Genomic DNA, 18,556 nt, shown 5'->3' on the forward strand with positions numbered 1-18,556 from the left:
CTGTAGCTATTTTCAGTCTACCACCAGGAGGGTTGGTGTATTTTCAGAGTGTGATCACCAGGGTCTTGCCATGAGCCAGGTAGCCACCTTAATTGGTATGCATGATTCTAGAGTTCCAGCAACCTGCCCCGGCTTCCAGGCTGTCACCATTATTCTTTTATCTTCTCTCTTGCTTATTGCTATCTGAAGATAAAGGGGACTATGAGCCAGGGAATGTGGGTGGTTCTAGAAGCTAAGAATAGTTCAAGGCTGACAGTCAGCAGGAAATGAAGACTGTGGTCCTGAAGTCTCATGGAACTTAGTTCTGCCAATAGCCAGTTGGGCCAGGGAGCAGATTCTTCCCCAGAGCCTCCAGATGGGAGCTCAGCCTGCCAACACCTTCCTTTTTGCCTTGCAAGACTCTGTCCAGAGCAACTGTCAAGCTACCTGTTCTGTAGAACAGTGAACTAAAAAGAGATGTCCTTAGCTACGAAGTTTGTGGTCATTTTCATGGGAGTGATTGAGAACTAACATAGATTCCAAGACCTGTTCCAAACCAGGAAGGGACATTTGAGGCCCCCCAGATAGTGTCACACGGCTCCTGCCTATTCCCCACTAGCCCTATCCCCATCAATCTGCTGTAGAATGATCCAGTGGGTGAGATGACCTTGTCCTGCCTAGGTACTCTCCCTGGGTCCTGACCTTGAAAACAGCTTGGGCAGTGGGGCCCTGGACAAGTGAGAATGCAGGAGTGAGGTATGAGTCATGGAGGCTGGAGAAGGAGCTGCCACTTCGACATGGGAGATGGGTGGGAGATGGTCATCTTCCTTCTTCATCTATCGGGCACTCAGGTCACACCCACCTACAGGGATATAGAGTTGGAGAGTCTCTGATAGGCCTCATGTTTGACTCAGTTTCCCTAGGTGACATATTGCTAAGATCTGAAGAGCGAAGAATGTATATGGCCAGACCCATGTGGGTGTCCTAGTGCCCCATGAAGGTATGGCTGCTCCTGGGCAGGTCTAGAGTATCTCTTCAGTCTCTCCAATCTAGAGATGGGCCTATGGGGTCATGTGGCTGCAAAGTCCTGTGCTGGAGAATTCTCAGGTAGCCCTCAAGTTCATGACATCTCTAGGGCTCTTAGGAGGAAAAAGATCCTGGGTATGTCATTCAAAAGTATTTTCAGACAGAAATATGGCTCAGGAATATGGTGACTTATTGCTCTCATAGAAAAGATCCTGAGACAAGAGTCCCACTGTAGGCAGTTTATCTGGGAGGTGGTCCTCAGGTATTGGGAAGTGGGTTCAGAAAGATGGGTCTACATTGGTCAGCCAGAACTTCATCCACAGGGAAGCCTGAGTGATAGCATAGCTCATGTGCATCAGGATGACTCCTTATGCAGGTAGGGGAGTTGAAGTAATTATTCTTCTGTTGAGAGTCAATGATTGAGGAGAACTGGGGTGGGAGTAATTCCTCAGAACTTGTGTCCTTTGCTCTACAATAGGCCCTCCATACAGCCTATTGTAACAATGAATATTTTTTCCAGACTTTTCGTTAGAATGACTATATAATAACCAACCACAGTCTTGTTCTCTCTGGGTTTTCCCACATTAGATACAGTGCAAAGGGTAATTCCTTTGCCTATGATCCTCATGCCCAAGTTTGTGTGTCTCTCTTTTCCTGCTCTGGGCCTTGCCTTATTGTCTTAGGAAGCTCAGGTTCCCCAATATAGTCCTGGGCCTGGCTGACCCAGGTTCAGTCATTGAAGACCAAATGCAACCGGGGGGAGCGTTGATCTAAAGGTGAAGGTAGATGGACAGCTCCTGGGAAGCCACCAGGGGTGGAGGGGTCTCTATTCTTTGGACAGTGAAGGTTCTTGGCTTATAAAAATGCCCCTGGAACTGGGACACTGTGGACTTGGACTTTACCTCTCAGTGTTGCACTGCCACCATGATTGCCATGGGCAGTGTGAAAGCCCATGCATAGCATAGCTGCTGCATAGCAAAGCCACTCTTTTGATTGATTCTTTTACTCAAAATTAAACTTTATGACACTCTTAGGCCTGGGATGTGTGGCTTCAAGTTGGGCTACGAGGGTTGAAGCAGGGAGGAAACTGATTAGACATGTCCATGTTGTCTCTGTTAGCCAAATGCAAGGTGGTTATCACTTTCAACCAAGGACTCCGGGGAGGGCGTGTGGTGGAGCTGAAGAAAATAGTGGATGAAGCTGTGAAGAATTGTCCAACTGTCCAGCATGTCCTGGTGGCTCACAGGACAGACAACAAGGTCCACATGGGGGATCGTGACATTCCCCTTGAGCAGGTGGGTTTACTTTACTTTGTGTAGTTTGAGATTAACAGGGTTAATTAACAGAAGAAATTGGTTAACAGGGTCTGGGGTTGGGCTGTAGTTCTCAATTGTGGTTCCCTACAGGTGTCAGGGTTCCTTTGTTGTATTCACCCCCCCCCCCCCCCCAACACACACACACTTTTTTTTTCATGCTGAGAATTGAACCCAGGTCCTTGTGCATACCAAGCATGTCTCAATTTCTGAGCTAAACGTACAGACCAAATCCATCTTTTTATTTTGTGTCTTCTCTGCGTTTGGAATCAAACCTGGGCAGACCAGAGAAGGTGCTCTGAATCTGTTCTGCTGAGTCCCACTGCAGCTGGGGAAATGGCGTTCTCAGGGAAGCTGAATGAAGGGGAGAGACTAACTGCCCTGTATCTGCTGTGTGTTTCTTCTCCCTTCTAGGAAATGGCCAAAGAGGCCCCTGTGTGCACCCCAGAGAGCATGGACAGCGAGGACATGCTCTTCATGCTGTACACCTCAGGAAGCACTGGTTCCCCCAAGGGGCTCGTCCACACCCAGGCAGGCTACCTGCTGTATGCTGCCCTGACTCACAAGGTAGAGAGGCCTGTGTGAGGAGGAGGACTGAGGATGGGTACTGCCATGCCACCGGCAGGCTCTGGGCAGGGTTGGGAGGTATGCAGTTAAGGAATTCCTCCTGTAGTGGGATGATGCCTCTTGATGTGATATGGTGTTTTGTTATGGTGTACTCATAAGCAGGGCCACTGTGAGTCATGCCATTGAGATAGTGGAGCAGGGATGTATGCTTGTGAGACAAGACAGGGCCCTTCATCCAAGCCTGACTGTGGCCCTGCAGTCCTCTAACCTGCCCCCACTCCTCAGTCAGCTTGATGCCTGTGGGATGGAGCCTCCCTGGCTCTGACATCAGGCTGATGCTGCTCATCGGCAGGGCTGTGTTCTGATGCTCTGGGCCCAGGCACTTCTGACTTCATGAGTCCCTTGCTCCATACGAAATGTAAAAAGTTGTATATTACAACTCTGTTGGGGAAATACAATAATCTAAACAACAGAAATTTGCAAGGACTGGGGGTGTGATTTAGTGGTAGAGCACATGATTAGTGTGTGTGAGGTCCTGGATTCCATCCCAGAACTGAAAAATCCCAGCTATTCCAGGCTGAGGCAGAAAAATTATAAATTTAAGGCTGGCCTGAGCAACTTAGACCCTGTCTCAAAATATAAAAAAAAGGACAAGGGGTATAGCTCAGTGGCAGAGCACTTACCTAGCATATGCTGTAACCTCGGGAAGTACCGGTACCCCCAAGGGGCTCGTCCACACCTGCTGTATGCTGCCCTGACTCACAAGGTAGAGAGGCCTGTGTGAGGAGGAGGGCTGAGGATGGGTACTGCCAGGCCCTGGGTTCTATCTCCTGCTCATTTCAAAAGTAAAATTAAAAAAATTACTTTTATAAGGAAACTTAAATTACTATGTGGAAATTGCATTATAGTGGGCCACACTTTTGCAGTATAAATCAATGATAGAGCATATTTTTTATTCCAATAAATGCATTTGCAAAACAGTTCTCATTTAAATGTGGATGGGTGGGGAATAGTGATTTAGTAGGGTATTTGTAGTTACCTTGGGGAGTAGCTGACATGTCCCCTGTGGACTTGAGTTTTGAGCTACCATCTGTGGACTAAACTGTGTTGTAAAAAGCCAACTTAGCTCTTGCTGGTGGCAGTGGTGAAGGGAACTGACTGGCTCAGATGCCCTGACTGGCCCATATAAAAGCAGAGCTTGTATGCTGACCTGGCTGGTGGCATCTTTCCCTGCCTTGGCAATCTTGTATTGAAGGTGAGTTTCCTAGCCAGGCTGACCCAGGAGCCAGAGAAAGCCTCAACAGCCTCAGAAAAATCTTGGCTGGGTTGGGGTCCAGAGTTAATTCTGACTTGGTCTCTATGGGTAGCAGTAAGGGTAAGATGGAAAATTCTGACTGGGCAGGCTGGGTCTCTTGGGGAAGTGCCTCCTGGAGATGAAAGTGAGGTAAGGAATTTCCCAGAGGGAGTTACAGAGGGAAAAAGAAGGAAGTGCTAGAGCACAGAACTTATGCCCAGCACATTGACAGTGAGGCAGAAAGACGGATGTAGTACAGAATCAGCTGAGCAGATCATATGTCATGCCGAACATGAATATATATTAACATATTTACCTCTAGCTGCTGGCTGACTTTGTCTGAGTCACTGGACCTTTCTTGACCTCAGTTTGCTCATCTGAAACCCGACTCCTCCTCAATTCCTAGTAGGGATGTTACAAAGATTGGCAGATTGTGTAAGTAAAAATGTTTTGGAACACATAATCACTGAGACCAAATGCCAGGAAAGTCAAAGTGGATCTGTTTCTATCAATTTATATAAGACATACATTAGGGAAGCTGCAAATGTGGTGAGATTCTTTGTTATTTGTGTTTTCTTTCTTACTTTCTGTACTGGAAATTGAAACCAAGGACACTCTATCGCTGAGCAACATCTTCAACTATTTTATTTTTATTTTTTAAATTTTGCCTTAGGATCTGGCATAGTTACTGAGGTTCTTGATAAATTGCCCAGCCTAGCCTTGAACTTGTGATCCTCTTGTCTCAGCCTCCCTAGTTACTGGGATTATAGCTACCATGCCCAGCCTATTTGTGTTTTCAAAGTGTTCCCCAGACACTGTTTACATGAGCAAAAAAAGTGGGGTTATAGGCATGGGGGACATCTTTTGAATGACTTTTCAATATGTGGAGGTTTTTTGAAGTGTTAGGAACAGAGACTTTTAGGCTTCTATAGATAAGACTAAATATGAAAAATAATGGAAAGAGAAGTGTGTTTCTTCTCATCCATTTGATATTTAGGGACTGCCCCATGCCAGTGCTCAGGACTTGGGATGCAGGGAGACCTAGGCATCCACAGGAAAGTAGGCAACTATACAACTTTCTCTGCTCAGTGGTAGCAACACATAGGAAAAAGATTGTTTAGGTAACTGTGAACTACCAACCAGATGTGTGTCCAGCTATGCCCTGCAGTGGCTGGATTAGCTTGTGTTAATCCAAGTCTGTGTGCCCTTTGCTGTAAGGTGGAGTTAAGAGTCCTCACATCTGGGGCTGTCCTGCAGCTCAGGTAACTGTGCTCAGGTGACTAGGTGTGTCAAGCCATTGGCGCAATATGTTGTTGGTGCCCTCATCATAATCACTGGGATGTTAGTATGTGGGCTCTTGCACAAGTGTATGTGTGTAAGTGCATGTTTGCATGCATATAGATGGGTACATGTATATGTGCATATGCTTGCCTGTGTATATGTGCACATGTGTTTGTGGGTGTACACATGCATGTATGCTTATACTATAGAATTAAGGCTCTTAGGGCAAAGGGTTTTTGGTTTTTGTGATTTTTTTCCTTTCTTTTTTGATACTGGAGATGAACTGGGGGTATTTTACTACTGATCTACATACTTGTTTTTTATTTTGAGATAGGGTCTTGCTAAGTTGCTTATGGCACTAAATTGCTGAGGCTGGCCTTGAACTTGGTATCTTTCTGCCTCAGCTTCCTGAGTTGCTGGGATTACAGGTGTGCTGCTCGACTGGTTTAGAATGGTTGACTCTGGAGTGTGTTGGAGGTGTGAGTAATGTCTGGGATGTATAGTGGGGTTGGGGTTCTGCCTGGCTACTGGGCCCTTAGAGACTGGTCTCCCTCCATGCACTATAGGGGGAGAATTCTGCAGTCTCATGACAGACTTGGCAATTTGGGTTCAAGTTGTATTAATAATTCTTTTGACTTTTGAACATTTTGTGATGAGGGCCACAGAATGAAAATGCATTCTTTCTTGTGGAGCCTGGAAAAATAACTCCCTAGTTTGGAAAAATAGCTTCACCTGGCCACTTGTAAACTCCACTGAGCTACCTGCAAACCTTGGAGAAACTGAACAGCAGTCTTCAGGAGCAGGACCTGGGGGCCAACTTGACCAGAGTTTTAAAAACATCTTTTTAGAACATAGATAAAGAAAACTATTCAAATCAAATTAACGAGTTATAAGGCAAATGCCACTTTGGTCAAGAAATGGAATGTTACCAACCTCCCCTTTATGACCATAGCCCCCTCTTCTATATTCCAAATAATCACTGTTCTGTGTTTTTCTTTTTATAGTTTTGTCCTATCCACAAGTTCATCCCTGGACATTATTATTATTATTATTATTATTTTGGATACTGGGGATTGAACCCAGGGGTGCTCTATTACTGAGATACATTTTCAATTCTTTTTATTTTCTATTTTGAGGCAGATTCTAACTAAGTTGCTGAGGGGGCCTTGAACTTGTGATCCTTCTGCCTCATCCTCCCAGGTCAATGTAATCAAAGGTGTGTGCTCGGCCTGGCCCCTGTCACAATATTTTTGATGTCTTTTTAAATGAAAGGGATGGGTTGCCCTCTATCCCTTTCATTTTCTTAAACTTTGTTGTAGCACTTGGCCATTTGTCCCTGGTGTCCCTCTGTTCTCTGTGTTTCCTACAGATGGGCAGTTGGATCCCAAGACAGGATTAGGCTCTGGTTAGACACTCAGCCAGAATGAAGGAAATACAAATATCTCTCCTCGAGCTCTTAGAAGCTAATGATACTCAGTGAAGTTTTTGGTCTTTTTGCCTTTTGTGTTTTGCAGCTTTTAAGGGATTTTAAAAATTGCAGCATAAAGTAATACAGAAAGGTGTCCGTGTGTGTGTGAGTGTGTGTGTGTGTGTGTGTGTGCTGGGGATTGAACCCAAGGTCTTGTTCATGCTCAGTATGCACTCTACCACTGAGCTATGCCCTCAGTCCAGGTGCCCATATCTTAAACAGACAACTAGGTAGAAAAGTTTTGCCTCTGAGTGTACACCTATTTCAAGAAAAGTGACATTGCCAGCTCTCCCAGACAGTTCCCACAGGCTCACATCTACTGTTTCTTATACCTGTAGTTTTGTATTTCCCCTTCTGTGCACTATATGAAGCCTCCATAATGCACTCTCTCATCCTGCCACTGGTGGCCATGGTGACTGCATCTCAGTTACAGACCAATGCACACGTTGTGTGGGCATGTGGTGGGGTGGAAGGACAAGCTCCTAATGGTCCCCCTTTTGTTTTCACAGCTTGTGTTTGATTACCAGCCAGGCGATGTCTTTGGCTGTGTGGCTGACATTGGCTGGATAACAGGACACAGCTACGTGGTGTATGGACCCCTCTGCAATGGAGCCACCAGTGTCCTTTTTGAGAGCACTCCTGTTTACCCCGATGCTGGTAAGAACTGAAGATCCTGTTTGGGTTCCGGCACTGGTGGTAGGGAAGGGAAAAGGCCTGCATTAAGGCATAGGCTGAGCTCTGGAAAGGGGTGGTTCTTGTGATTGACAAGACACTAACTAAAGTGGACACTGGAGCAGCTTGGCCTTGAGCACTGCTGAGTGGACTGGCACCTATCAGAGTGTCTTCAGGAAGATTAGATGCTCAATATGAAGGAGTCTGATTATGAGCCAGAAGCTACCTCATCTCAAAACTACCCACTGCAGTGTTCCTGTCTGTCTAACTTAAGATGCTTGCCTTGGGCCAATACCTTAGCACTGTCCCTCTCACCTCTGTGGCCACCTCACCTGACCAGATCCATCCTTTCCTTGAAGACCAGGCCAGCTGCCCCCCTATCCTGTCCTTCCTAGCCCTTCTGCTAGATCCTTTAAGGCCATGTATGGCCTGGAGCCACTTTGTTAAATTGAGATCACTTTGAGAACATGGTCACATCTTGCTGCCTGCGGTATCTTCTCTCACATAACATACTGTCCCCAAATAATTTGTTTTAATGTAATAGAACCATAGCAACTCTGCCTGTGGACTCTTGCCCCGAGCATTCTATAGTGCATAGACTTCTTTCTTACCTCCCCTGGCTTCTCTTAGCTGACAAATGGGGATGGATACAACCAAGGAAGTGGGTGTAGGGGCAATGCTAGGGATGGAGAGTCATGGCCCATGTGGTCTCACTTGCATCATTTCAGGGAATGGTGTGAGTTTGGTTTTGGTGGGAGGAGGGGTCAGGTGTGTGCATGCTAGGCATACTGGGTACATGGCTTTGTGTACACACAGCAGAGATTGTGCTACTAGGGGTAAGACCACTAACTCCTTTAGGGGTCCTTTAATTTGTGACTATGTCAAAGTTTGATGTCATTTTTGAAAACTCATAGTGATATCCCTTTGAGCTAATTCCTGTCTAGCTCATGTGGGGTACACATTGTGGATGTAGTCATCCAAATCCAGGTGCAAACATGCTGCCTTGGATTTGGGGAGTACTGGGAGGAGGCTGCCTTTAGGACCCCTTTCTGTCAGGGACAGGTATGGGTCTCTTTTTTTGTGACTACACTACATGTAGACGTCTGCGTATACCCTGCACTCAGTAACACTGGGCTTGTCTCCAGATGTGTTTAAAATAGATGGTGTTTGATAGATTCTCCTATTGACTGTGGGTTTGGGCTCTTTTGTAGGTCGGTATTGGGAGACAGTGCAGAGGTTAAAGATCAATCAGTTCTATGGAGCCCCAACAGCTGTCCGGCTATTGCTGAAATATGGCGACACTTGGGTGAAGAAGTATGACCGCTCCTCCCTGCGGACACTGGGGTCAGGTGAGTGGCCTACCTTGTGGCAGGAGAAGGTCTGCCTGAGTGGGCTGTCAGAATCTGGATGGGCTTAGCGGCAACATGGGCTGTTCTTCCAGGAGACATTGGGCTGGGGGAGAGGTGCTTCTGAGCAGGAGGCAGCCAACAGGAGAGTATTTCACTATTTTGGCAACAGTGGGTCTAAACTGGTAAGCACAGGATGAATACCAGCCCTTTGCGGGTATTTTATCAGGGCAGACACTTAAGGCAGAGGCACTTCTTTTTTCCTTCCCATTGAGGTATAAGACATGGTAAAATGTACAAATGTCAAGGGCTTAGCTTGAGGAATGTTTACTTACAGACTTAAATTGATGACCAACACTCCAATCAAACTCTAGAAATAGAAGAATATAGAATAGAATACAGAAGGCTCTGTATAGTATCCCCTATCCATGACTGCTTTTGGCCTTTCTTATGGTGGGTTAATTTTTGTGGGATTTTTTGCTTTGTTTTGATTTTTGGCTTTTGTACTAGGGATTGAATCCAGGGGAGCTTTACCACTGAGCTATATTCCTAGCCCTTTTAATTTTTATTTTGAGATTGGGGCTCACCAAATTGCTGAGACTGGCCTTGAACTTTCGACCCTTCTACCTTAGTCTCCCCAGTCACTGGGTTTATAGGTGTGGGTCAGTGTTCCTGGTTAATTTGTGTGTTTTGGATTTTGTACAAATAGGCAAAGAGCATGCTGTGTGAGTCATAGAGGTTTGTTTATTTTCACAGCTCTGTGGTATCCCATTGGACGGATATACCATAATTTATTATCCATTCTACTCTTGAGGGCAGTTTATAGTTTCTGTTATGAACAGAGATGCTATGACTGTATGTGTCCACTTTTGGTGGGTATTTACACTCTTTTTTTGGGGGGTAGGGTACTGGTGATTGAACTCAGGGGCACTTGACCACTGAGCCACATCCCCAACCCTATTTTGTATTTTATTTAGAGACAGGGTCTCACTGAGTTGCTTAGTACCTCACTTTTGCTGAAGCTGGCTTTGAAGTTGTGATCCTCCTGCCTCAGCCTCTCAATCATATGCCACTAACCCAGCTCTACACTCATTTGTGGAGTGTGTCAAGAGTCAAATTTTGGGGTGATAGGGTAAATGTATATTTGTTATTTTTATTTTTTGTTACTCAGCATGGATCCCAGGCCTTCATGTATTCTAGAAAGCACTCTACTAAGCTACATCCCCAGCTCTATATTTAGCTTTAAAATATTTGGCTCAATGATTGTCTAAAGTAGTTGTATTAGGCATGGTTAGTCTTAAATATTAATAAATATGTCTCAATTCCCCCTCAAAAAAATTCTGTACCAAATTGTATTCCTACAGTGTATGTGATACTTGTGTCTCCCACATTCTTGGTGACTTTTTGCTTTTTGACCTCCTAATAGTGAAAACACCTTGGTATCCTTTATATTTCTCTGATGACCACAAACATGATAACTTACAGCTTTTCAGGTCTCCCCAGATGTCCTTTAGAAAAATTACAGAGCTGTTTCCCCCTTGGCAATCTCTTCCTTTTAGTTTCAGGTTTATTGAGATCTTTTAATTTCTTTTTTCTTTCATGTGTGGATTCAGTGGGAGAACCTATCAACCATGAGGCTTGGGAGTGGCTCTACACGGTGGTGGGGGACAGCAGATGTACGCTGGTGGACACGTGGTGGCAGACAGGTGAGAATATTCCCGGGGAGAAGGAGACATGGTCTGGGGGTGCTGGTCTCAGTATAAGCCTTGATTCTGGAGGGTCTAGTGGGTGAGGCTGAGACCAAGGTTTGAGCTGTCAGAAGGAAGTGTGATGAGTACCACGTGCATGAGTCTCTTCGACACATGGCTGCTGTTTTACAGCTGTTAAGATTGTGTGTAATGACTTCTGAGCCTCAGTTTCCTCACTTGTAAAGTGAGTACTCCCTCACAGGCTCTGGGTGAGGATGAAATGAGACGACACAACTCAGGTATGTGGCCCAGGCCTGGCATGTAGTAAGTTCTCAGTATTCACTTCTCTCCCTTCCTGCCTTGCCTCGCCTCACTTTCCTTTCCTTCTCCTTTTCCCTTCTTCTTTCCTATTTCCTTCCCTCCTTCCTTCCAGCCCTCCTTCCCTCCTTTCCTTCCTTCCTCTCTTTCTCCCCTTGTCTTTCTTCCCTCCCTCCCCTTCCACCCTTTCTTCCTTCCTTGTTGCTAGAAATCCAACCCCGGGTCTCTCACATGCTAGGCAAGCACTCAATCACTGAGCTACATTCCCAGCCCCAAGGGGCCCTTTTCTGAACACTGGTACATCTGATGGGGACAGGGCACTGTGTTACAAGAGACCATAAGTTTAAATTCTAGTGGGAGAAAGAAGTGTTTCTGTGGGCATTTTGTTTTGATCTGTCCCCGCCTCTCTGGGATGTCTGACGTACAGGGATGTTTGGGCAAGAGGTCACTGCTGATAAAATAACGCAACTCTCCAAGGTCTCCATCTTCAAGTAGCCAGCAAGTGAGATGTTCTGAATAGCACAGTTCTTGTTCATTCAGAACGTCACATGGAGATTCTTTTACAGCTCAGTCTCAGGATGTATTTCCATGCAGACAGAGACGAGTGGGAGAGATGACACGAGGATAGGCTTTGTGGGCCTCTCTTATTTGTTGGGTCAAATGGGCACTGACCCAGAGCAGTTCTTTTCCTCCATCTTACTATGTAAGTGAGTGGACTCTGCCCTCTCCTATTTCACACAGGGTCTGACACAGAAGGGTCCCTGAGCAGAGGGAGGCCTCTGCCCCAGCTGCAGAATGTGGAGTTTCCAGGACTGAGCCCTGCATTAGGGTTCTGCTTGTGTCCCTGTGGAGGGACCCAAACCCAAGCCTAGTTTGCCCCAGCCAGGCGCGGTGGTACATACCTGTAATTCCAGTGGCTTGGGAGGCTGAGGCAGGAGGATCATGAGTTCAAAGCCAGTCTCAGCAACAGCGGGGCACTAAGCAACTCAGTGAGACCCTGTCTCTAAATAAAATACAAAAAAGGGCTGGGCATGTGGCTCAGTGGTTGAGTGCCCTGAGTTCAATCCCTGGTACCAAAAAAAAAAAAAGTTTTTGTGCCCCAGAAAGCATGGTCCCATCCACTTTCCACTTTGGCAGAGCACAGAAGATGTGTCACAAGTCCTTTGAGGATATAGTATGGACAAACTTGTCACTGACTCCCAGGCTAATCTGGCATTTCTTCTCATTATCCTTGCAGAAACAGGAGGCATCTGCATTGCACCTCGGCCTTCAGAAGAAGGGGCAGAAATCCTCCCTGGCATGGCCATGAGGCCCTTTTTTGGCATCATCCCTGCTCTCCTGGATGAGAAGGTGTGTGAGGGCCCTGTGGAGGTTGTTCCTCTGCACCCGCACCTAACTGCAATCACCAGGCATTCTCCTGCTGCCCCTGTCTATTCTACTCTCCTTTCCCTCATTGTGTGCACCCAGGGTCTGGACTCTAAATCACAGACCAGAGTCCCCATGCAGCACTTATGCAGTCCCCTCTCAGAGAGACATTTGATGGCATCACAGCATAGAGTGAGCCCAGGGCTTTCCTTAGGTGCCTCTGGAGGAAAGTTTGAGGCAGTTCTACTTGGACCCTGGCTTGTCATTTTTCTGCCTCAGGCCAAGCTGATTTTCAGTTCCTTACTTGTCAGTCTACCCATTCTCTCACACTCGTCTCCCTGGGTCTGCAGGGAAATGTCATGGAGGGCAGCGATGTCTCTGGGGCCCTGTGCATCTCCCAGGCCTGGCCAGGAATGGCTCGGACTATCTATGGCGACCACCAGAGATTCATAGATTCCTACTTCAAGGCATATCCAGGTGAGTGTGCTGAAGAAGGGACTCTCATGCCTATCCCATAGATTCATGGAATCATATTTCCATGGATTACTGAAATGCTTTAAGTTAATAGCAGTTGAGTGCATTGCAATGCAATGGTTAAGAATAGGCCCTCTGGGGGCATGAATTTAAATCCAGCCTTCTCTTTCTTTACCTCCCTGACATTTCTTATCTCTACCATGCAAGTCAGTCCCACCTCAGGGGCCTGTGTGGGGCTTGGTGGACATGGGTGTGAAGCCCATAAGCACAGCACCTGGCCCATAGTGGGCATCCTGTTAGCTATTAGGAAAGATGAATGAAATGGAAAACTGTCATAAATTCTGAGAGTTTTCTTACAATTTACTTTTTAAAAAAATTTGTTCTATTTAGTTATATATGACAGTAGAATGCACTTTGACACATCATACATAAATAGAATATTAAGTTCCCATTCTTCTGGTTGTACATGATGTAGAATAATACTGGTCATGTAGTCATATATGCCCATAGGGTATTAATGTCAGACTCATTCTACCATCATTTCTACTCTCTATTCCCCTCCTCTCCCTTCACTCCTCTCTGCCTAATCCAAAGTGACTGTATTCTTCCCAACAACCCCTCCTCCCCTGCACACTGTGGATATGTAGATATCAGAGAAAACATTCAGCCTTTGGATTTTGGGGATTGGCCTTATTTCGCTTAGTATGATAGTCTCCAGCTCCATTCATTTACCTGCAAATGTCATCATTTCATTATTCTTTAAGTCTGAGTAATATTTCATTGTGTATGTACACCACATTTTCTCTATCCATTCATCTGTTGAAGGACACCTAGGTTGGTTCCATAGTTTAGCTATTGTGAGTTGAGCTGCTATAAGTATTGATGTGGCTGCTTCACTATAGTATGCTGATTTAAGATCCTTTGGGTATAAACCGAGGAATGGGATAGCTGGGTCAAATGGTGGTTCTATTCCAAGTTTTCTGAGGAATCTCCATACTGCTTTCCATAATGGTTACACCAATTTGCAGTCCCACCAGCAATTTATGAGTGTACCTTTTCCCCCACATCCTTGCCAACACTTATTGTTGTTTGTCTTCATAATAGCTGCCATTCTGACTGAAGTGAGATGAAATCTTTGAGTAGTTTGGATTTGCATTTCTCTAATTGCTATAGATGTTGAAATTTTTTTTATATATTTGTTGACCAACCATATTTCTTCTTCTGTAAAGTATCTGTTCATTTCCTTAGCCCATTTATTGATTGGGTTACTTGTTTTGGGGGCTTAAGTTTTTTTGAATTCTTTATATATCCTGTAGATTAATGCTCTATTTGAGGTGCAGTTTACTTTTATTTTTTTCTTGGTTTGCTTTTGTGTTATTGGATCAGAAGTGTATATGAACACCATCTTCCCTATCTTTTTGAAACTAGTAATTTTCTCAATAAATCTTAAGCTTAGGGAGCTGAGACTCATCATTTGGGAGAAGCTTCTTGAAGGCAATACTTGTCTGTGTTCTGCTTCCTGGACTTTCGCAGTCTTCACAGGATCAATGTTCTGTTGTTCAGTGCCACCTGCACCTTCACTAGAACACAGCCAAGTGGTACTATTTAGAGGTGTCTACATTAGGAGTTGACAGGAAGGCCAGGAGGTCAGGAATTCAGCTAAGCACTGGACTTCAGTTTTGGTCTGTAGAGTGAGGTTGGAACATGGGTCCCTCTGTTTCTCATGGAAGCTGGAAGTTCTGTGGGTTCTGGTCTCAAGTTCTTGGTGCTGTTCCCCCTGCTGTGGTGCAGGCTATTACTTCACAGGAGATGGGGCTCACAGAACTGAGGGTGGCTATTACCAGATCACAGGGCGCATGGATGACGTCATCAACATCAGTGGCCATCGCTTGGGGACCGCGGAGATCGAGGATGCGATGGTGAGCTTGGCCTGGACCTTCTCCTTTGCCCCTGCACCTCTGTGATGCCTCTCTTGACCTCTGAGTTGGGGTGGGAATGTGCAACCTGAGTTACCTTCAGCACCCTGGGGTCACCATGTTTTGCACTTTTCTTCTCTGTCATGCACAGGCTGACCACCCTGCAGTGCCGGAAACTGCTGTCATTGGCTACCCCCATGACATCAAAGGGGAAGGTAAGTGGCTGCAGGATACAGTCCTCTTTGATTCCTGATCTGATGCCCATCACAGGAACCCTAATAAAAGGAGTAGACCTGCTCCCTTCCCCTCCCATCCCTGTGCCCTATCTAGAGTTTGTCTATTCCTTCCATGCTCCCTCTCCCTACACCACTATGGGGTTAGAAATGATGGTGGAATGTGATGGACATTATTATCCAGAGTACATGGATGAAGACACAAATGGTGTGAATAGACTTTGTATATAACCAGAGATATGAAAAATTGTGCTCTATATGTGTAATAAGAATTGTAATGCATTCCGCTGTCATATATAAATAAAAAATAATTTTTAAAAAGGAGTAGACCTGGAGGGCAGGACCATAGTTTTTTTTTTGTTTTTTGTTTTTTTTTTTAATGGGTGAAGCTGTTGTTTTTCTTCTCAAGTGGAGATTTTGGGTGAGGAATCTGGACATTGTACGTGTTAGGCTAGGGTGAATTCTGAAATACCCAGGCTTCACTGACCTTTAAGGACACTCTTTCACAAGAAGCTGTGACCTGTTTGGCCCTTGGCTGGTCTTGAGAAATTTCCTCCTGGCACTGTTCAAGCCCTGTTACAGAGAGTTCATAAGAAAATGTCCAGTGGGCTGGGGATGTGGCTCAAGTGGTAGCGCGCTCGCCTGGCATGCGCGCGGCCCGGGTTCGATCCTCAGCACCACATACAAACAAAGATGTTATGTCCACCAAATACATTAAAAAAAAAAAAAAAAGAAAATGTCCAGCCATATTAGTCCTCCCCTGTTCACCTGTTCACCTGCTTGGTCACAATGTTCGTGTCAGCTCTGCCTTTGCCATGTCTGTACGTCACAGTGCAGGAGCAGTGTGCTGGGACTCTGGAGAAACCTGACCCGTGATTCCCATTGCATGTTGACATGCAGGGGGAGGTAAAATGAGTGATCGGAATGGTATTCTCTACTGAGGACACACTTTGTTCCAAAGCCTGCTGATTCCTAAGTGGCTGTGTCTGGGGAAGGGCAGGAGTGCTGGAGTATTGTAAAGCCAAGTCAACAGTGGCCACACTGACCCGGTATAGTGTGACCCAGACATATGCTGATCCTATTCCAGGGCATTGCTGGATAGGCAGACCTCTTCTGCCCTACCAGTAGCCTGGGATTGAGTGTTTACCTTACTTCTTTTAGGGACATCCTGTGTCACAACTTGTCCCAAATATCACATGCCTCCCTGCCACATTTGTGTTCCACTATTTACTCAACTACTTTATTTTTATTTGCTTTAGTGTTGGGCTCTGAACCCAGGGCCTCATGTATGCTAAACATATGCTCTACCACTGAGCTACAACTCAATCCTTCAAGTACTTTCCTCAAATTGACCCATTGTAGAATTTAAAATTTATTTAAATGCTTTAAAAACAGCATTTTCAGTTGCCATGATGTGCTGATGAGGCTGCTGTGGCATTGTTAATAGGAGACCAGAATTGTTAATGGGAGAGCTGTGAGTGGCAGTGCCCAGCAGAGGTGTGGGCTGGACATAATTAGGGTGGGAAGAGAGTGAAGATAGGAAAGTTCTTCACATATGACTTGGGTAACTTCTAAAGGGACCTCACACTGGCAGGAGTCTAGACCCAACCTCTGGAGATCCTCCGAACTGGTACATTTCCGGAGTCTGGAAGCTGTGGGAGCTGAGTGTGTCTGAGTCCCATGGATGAGCAGTGCTTCCTGCTCAGGGTCTGGGACCCTAGGAGGACAAAGGTATTGCTGAGGGGCTGGTGATCCCAGGTACCTTCTGCCCTGTCCTGGGGGTTCATCAGCCCCTGGAAAAACCCCAGAAAATAAGTACAAAGTCAGGGAAGGTACACTGGAAAGCAAACTTGGAACAAAATGTAGGGGGTATGTGATAGTCACTACCTTTCACAGGGCAGCTTAAGGTCTGGCAGATTGTGTTGGGGTTGTCCTCTCCTGGGGTGGCATAGCCCAGGATGCAGGTGTCTCTGAGGCTGTTTCAGAGGAGAGAGTCTTGGCTGCACAGCACCTGACTCAGTGCTCTCAGGGCTCTTGGGCTCTTTCCATACCCATCAATAGCTCTAAGCATTTTTGCTCATCCTAAGCAAGTCTTTATTATCTGGCCTTTCAATACCTGCCAGGCTGTTGGGAGAAAATGTACATTTCATGGGTGTAATGATATGCATTTTCTTGGTTTCTAACAAATTTAAACATCTCTTTATCTGTAATCTATGAGTAACCCATTAAGTTCTTGGTTAGCCCCAAAGCTGATTGTCAATGCTATTATGTATCCATCAACACACCCTCTATTTTGCACTTGGTCTGAGTGAGGGGAGCCCCAGTTTAATTAAGTTTAGTTTAATTAAGACTAGTTTAATTAAGACTCAGACTCTTTGAGCCTCTGACCAGGGTCTCATGCCTCTGACCTCTGATATCCTGGGCCTTATCCATTTCCTTCTAACTCTTAACTGTTTCTTCCTTTCATGTGGTTTCCTCCCTTCATCTGTATAAGAACTCAATAGTCCAGGCCCACTTCCAATCCCATATCAACTAATAGGATGACAAAAATGGGGTTCTTTCCAGTAAAGATCTCACAACCTCATGGATGGGGGTAGTAGGACTGACAACAAACTTTACACAGCAAGTACCATAACTAGTTTTATGGGCAGAGTCAGGAAAAGTATCACAGAGTACAAAGGGGCTGAACTGGGTCTTGAGGGATGAATAGGAGTTTTCCAGGTGATTTGCATAGGCAAAAGCTGTACTTGCCTGCAGATTGTAGTTTGTTTAGGAAATAATCATTTACTGATGGATTTAACAAGCATTTATTAAGCATCTGTTGTGTTCAGTGTATGGTATCAGATGCTGGGGACATAGCAGGGGTAAAATAGACAAAGTGTTAACCTTTAGGGAGCCAACAGCAGAGGGGAGAGAACAAAAATAAACATGGTCAATGAGGAAACCACATAGTGTATTAGGTGAGATATGTGCTAGCAGAAGAATGAATTAAGATGAGGGGAATTAGTGCAGGAATTAACAGGCAAATGAACCATAAAAAGAGCTACACACATGTATATAGAAACTTAATGTATGAGAGAAAGGATGTTACAAGTCAGTGGGAAGGGACAGGGTATCACAAATGGTATTGGGGAAGTGACTATTCATGTGGAGAACAATAGGATTAGATCCTTGTGTGATAGTGGAATCCATTGTACATCCTTTCTATAACTTGCTAGGATATTGATAAGCAAAGCCTAGTGTTTGCACTAAGATATGGGTTGGCCAGGGCTGCCAGCAGCATTTTTTTTGTCATGATGGAACTGTTCCATATCTATATCTGCTCTGTCCAGCAGAGCAGCTCCTGTCACATGTGGTATCGATTAGCACTCAAAATGTGGCTCATGCATTTGAGGAATGCGATTATAATTTAATTTAATGTAAAATAAACAGCCACTGTGGCAAGTGGCTGCTATATTATATTGGCCACATACTTGTGAGGCTGGTGCCCACCAACTTTGTCTGTGTCCATCAGCCCACATCACGGGTTCTCTCACAGCTGAGCCAACAGTAGCTAATTCACACGACAGTATATGTCCTGCCAAACTCTCAACCACATGACTGCCCTTCCAGGGTG

The 18,556-nt window shown here is 45.4% G+C and overlaps 1 protein-coding gene across 1 annotated transcript in view; it reads left to right on the forward strand.

The window, feature by feature from the left end:
- Acss1 (acyl-CoA synthetase short chain family member 1) overlaps nt 1-18,556 on the forward strand; it is a 60,675-nt gene that overhangs the window by 38,521 nt on the left and 3,598 nt on the right. The window contains exons 4-12 of the mRNA XM_027955840.2: nt 2,125-2,300; nt 2,733-2,885; nt 7,438-7,585; nt 8,812-8,949; nt 10,560-10,652; nt 12,190-12,302; nt 12,668-12,794; nt 14,583-14,710; nt 14,859-14,922. Of these exons, the coding sequence (XP_027811641.2) occupies nt 2,125-2,300; nt 2,733-2,885; nt 7,438-7,585; nt 8,812-8,949; nt 10,560-10,652; nt 12,190-12,302; nt 12,668-12,794; nt 14,583-14,710; nt 14,859-14,922 (1,140 nt within the window). The remainder of the gene's footprint in view (nt 1-2,124; nt 2,301-2,732; nt 2,886-7,437; nt 7,586-8,811; nt 8,950-10,559; nt 10,653-12,189; nt 12,303-12,667; nt 12,795-14,582; nt 14,711-14,858; nt 14,923-18,556) is intronic.

This window comes from Marmota flaviventris, chromosome 2 (assembly GCF_047511675.1).
Source record: "Marmota flaviventris isolate mMarFla1 chromosome 2, mMarFla1.hap1, whole genome shotgun sequence".
NCBI lineage: Eukaryota > Metazoa > Chordata > Mammalia > Rodentia > Sciuridae > Marmota > Marmota flaviventris.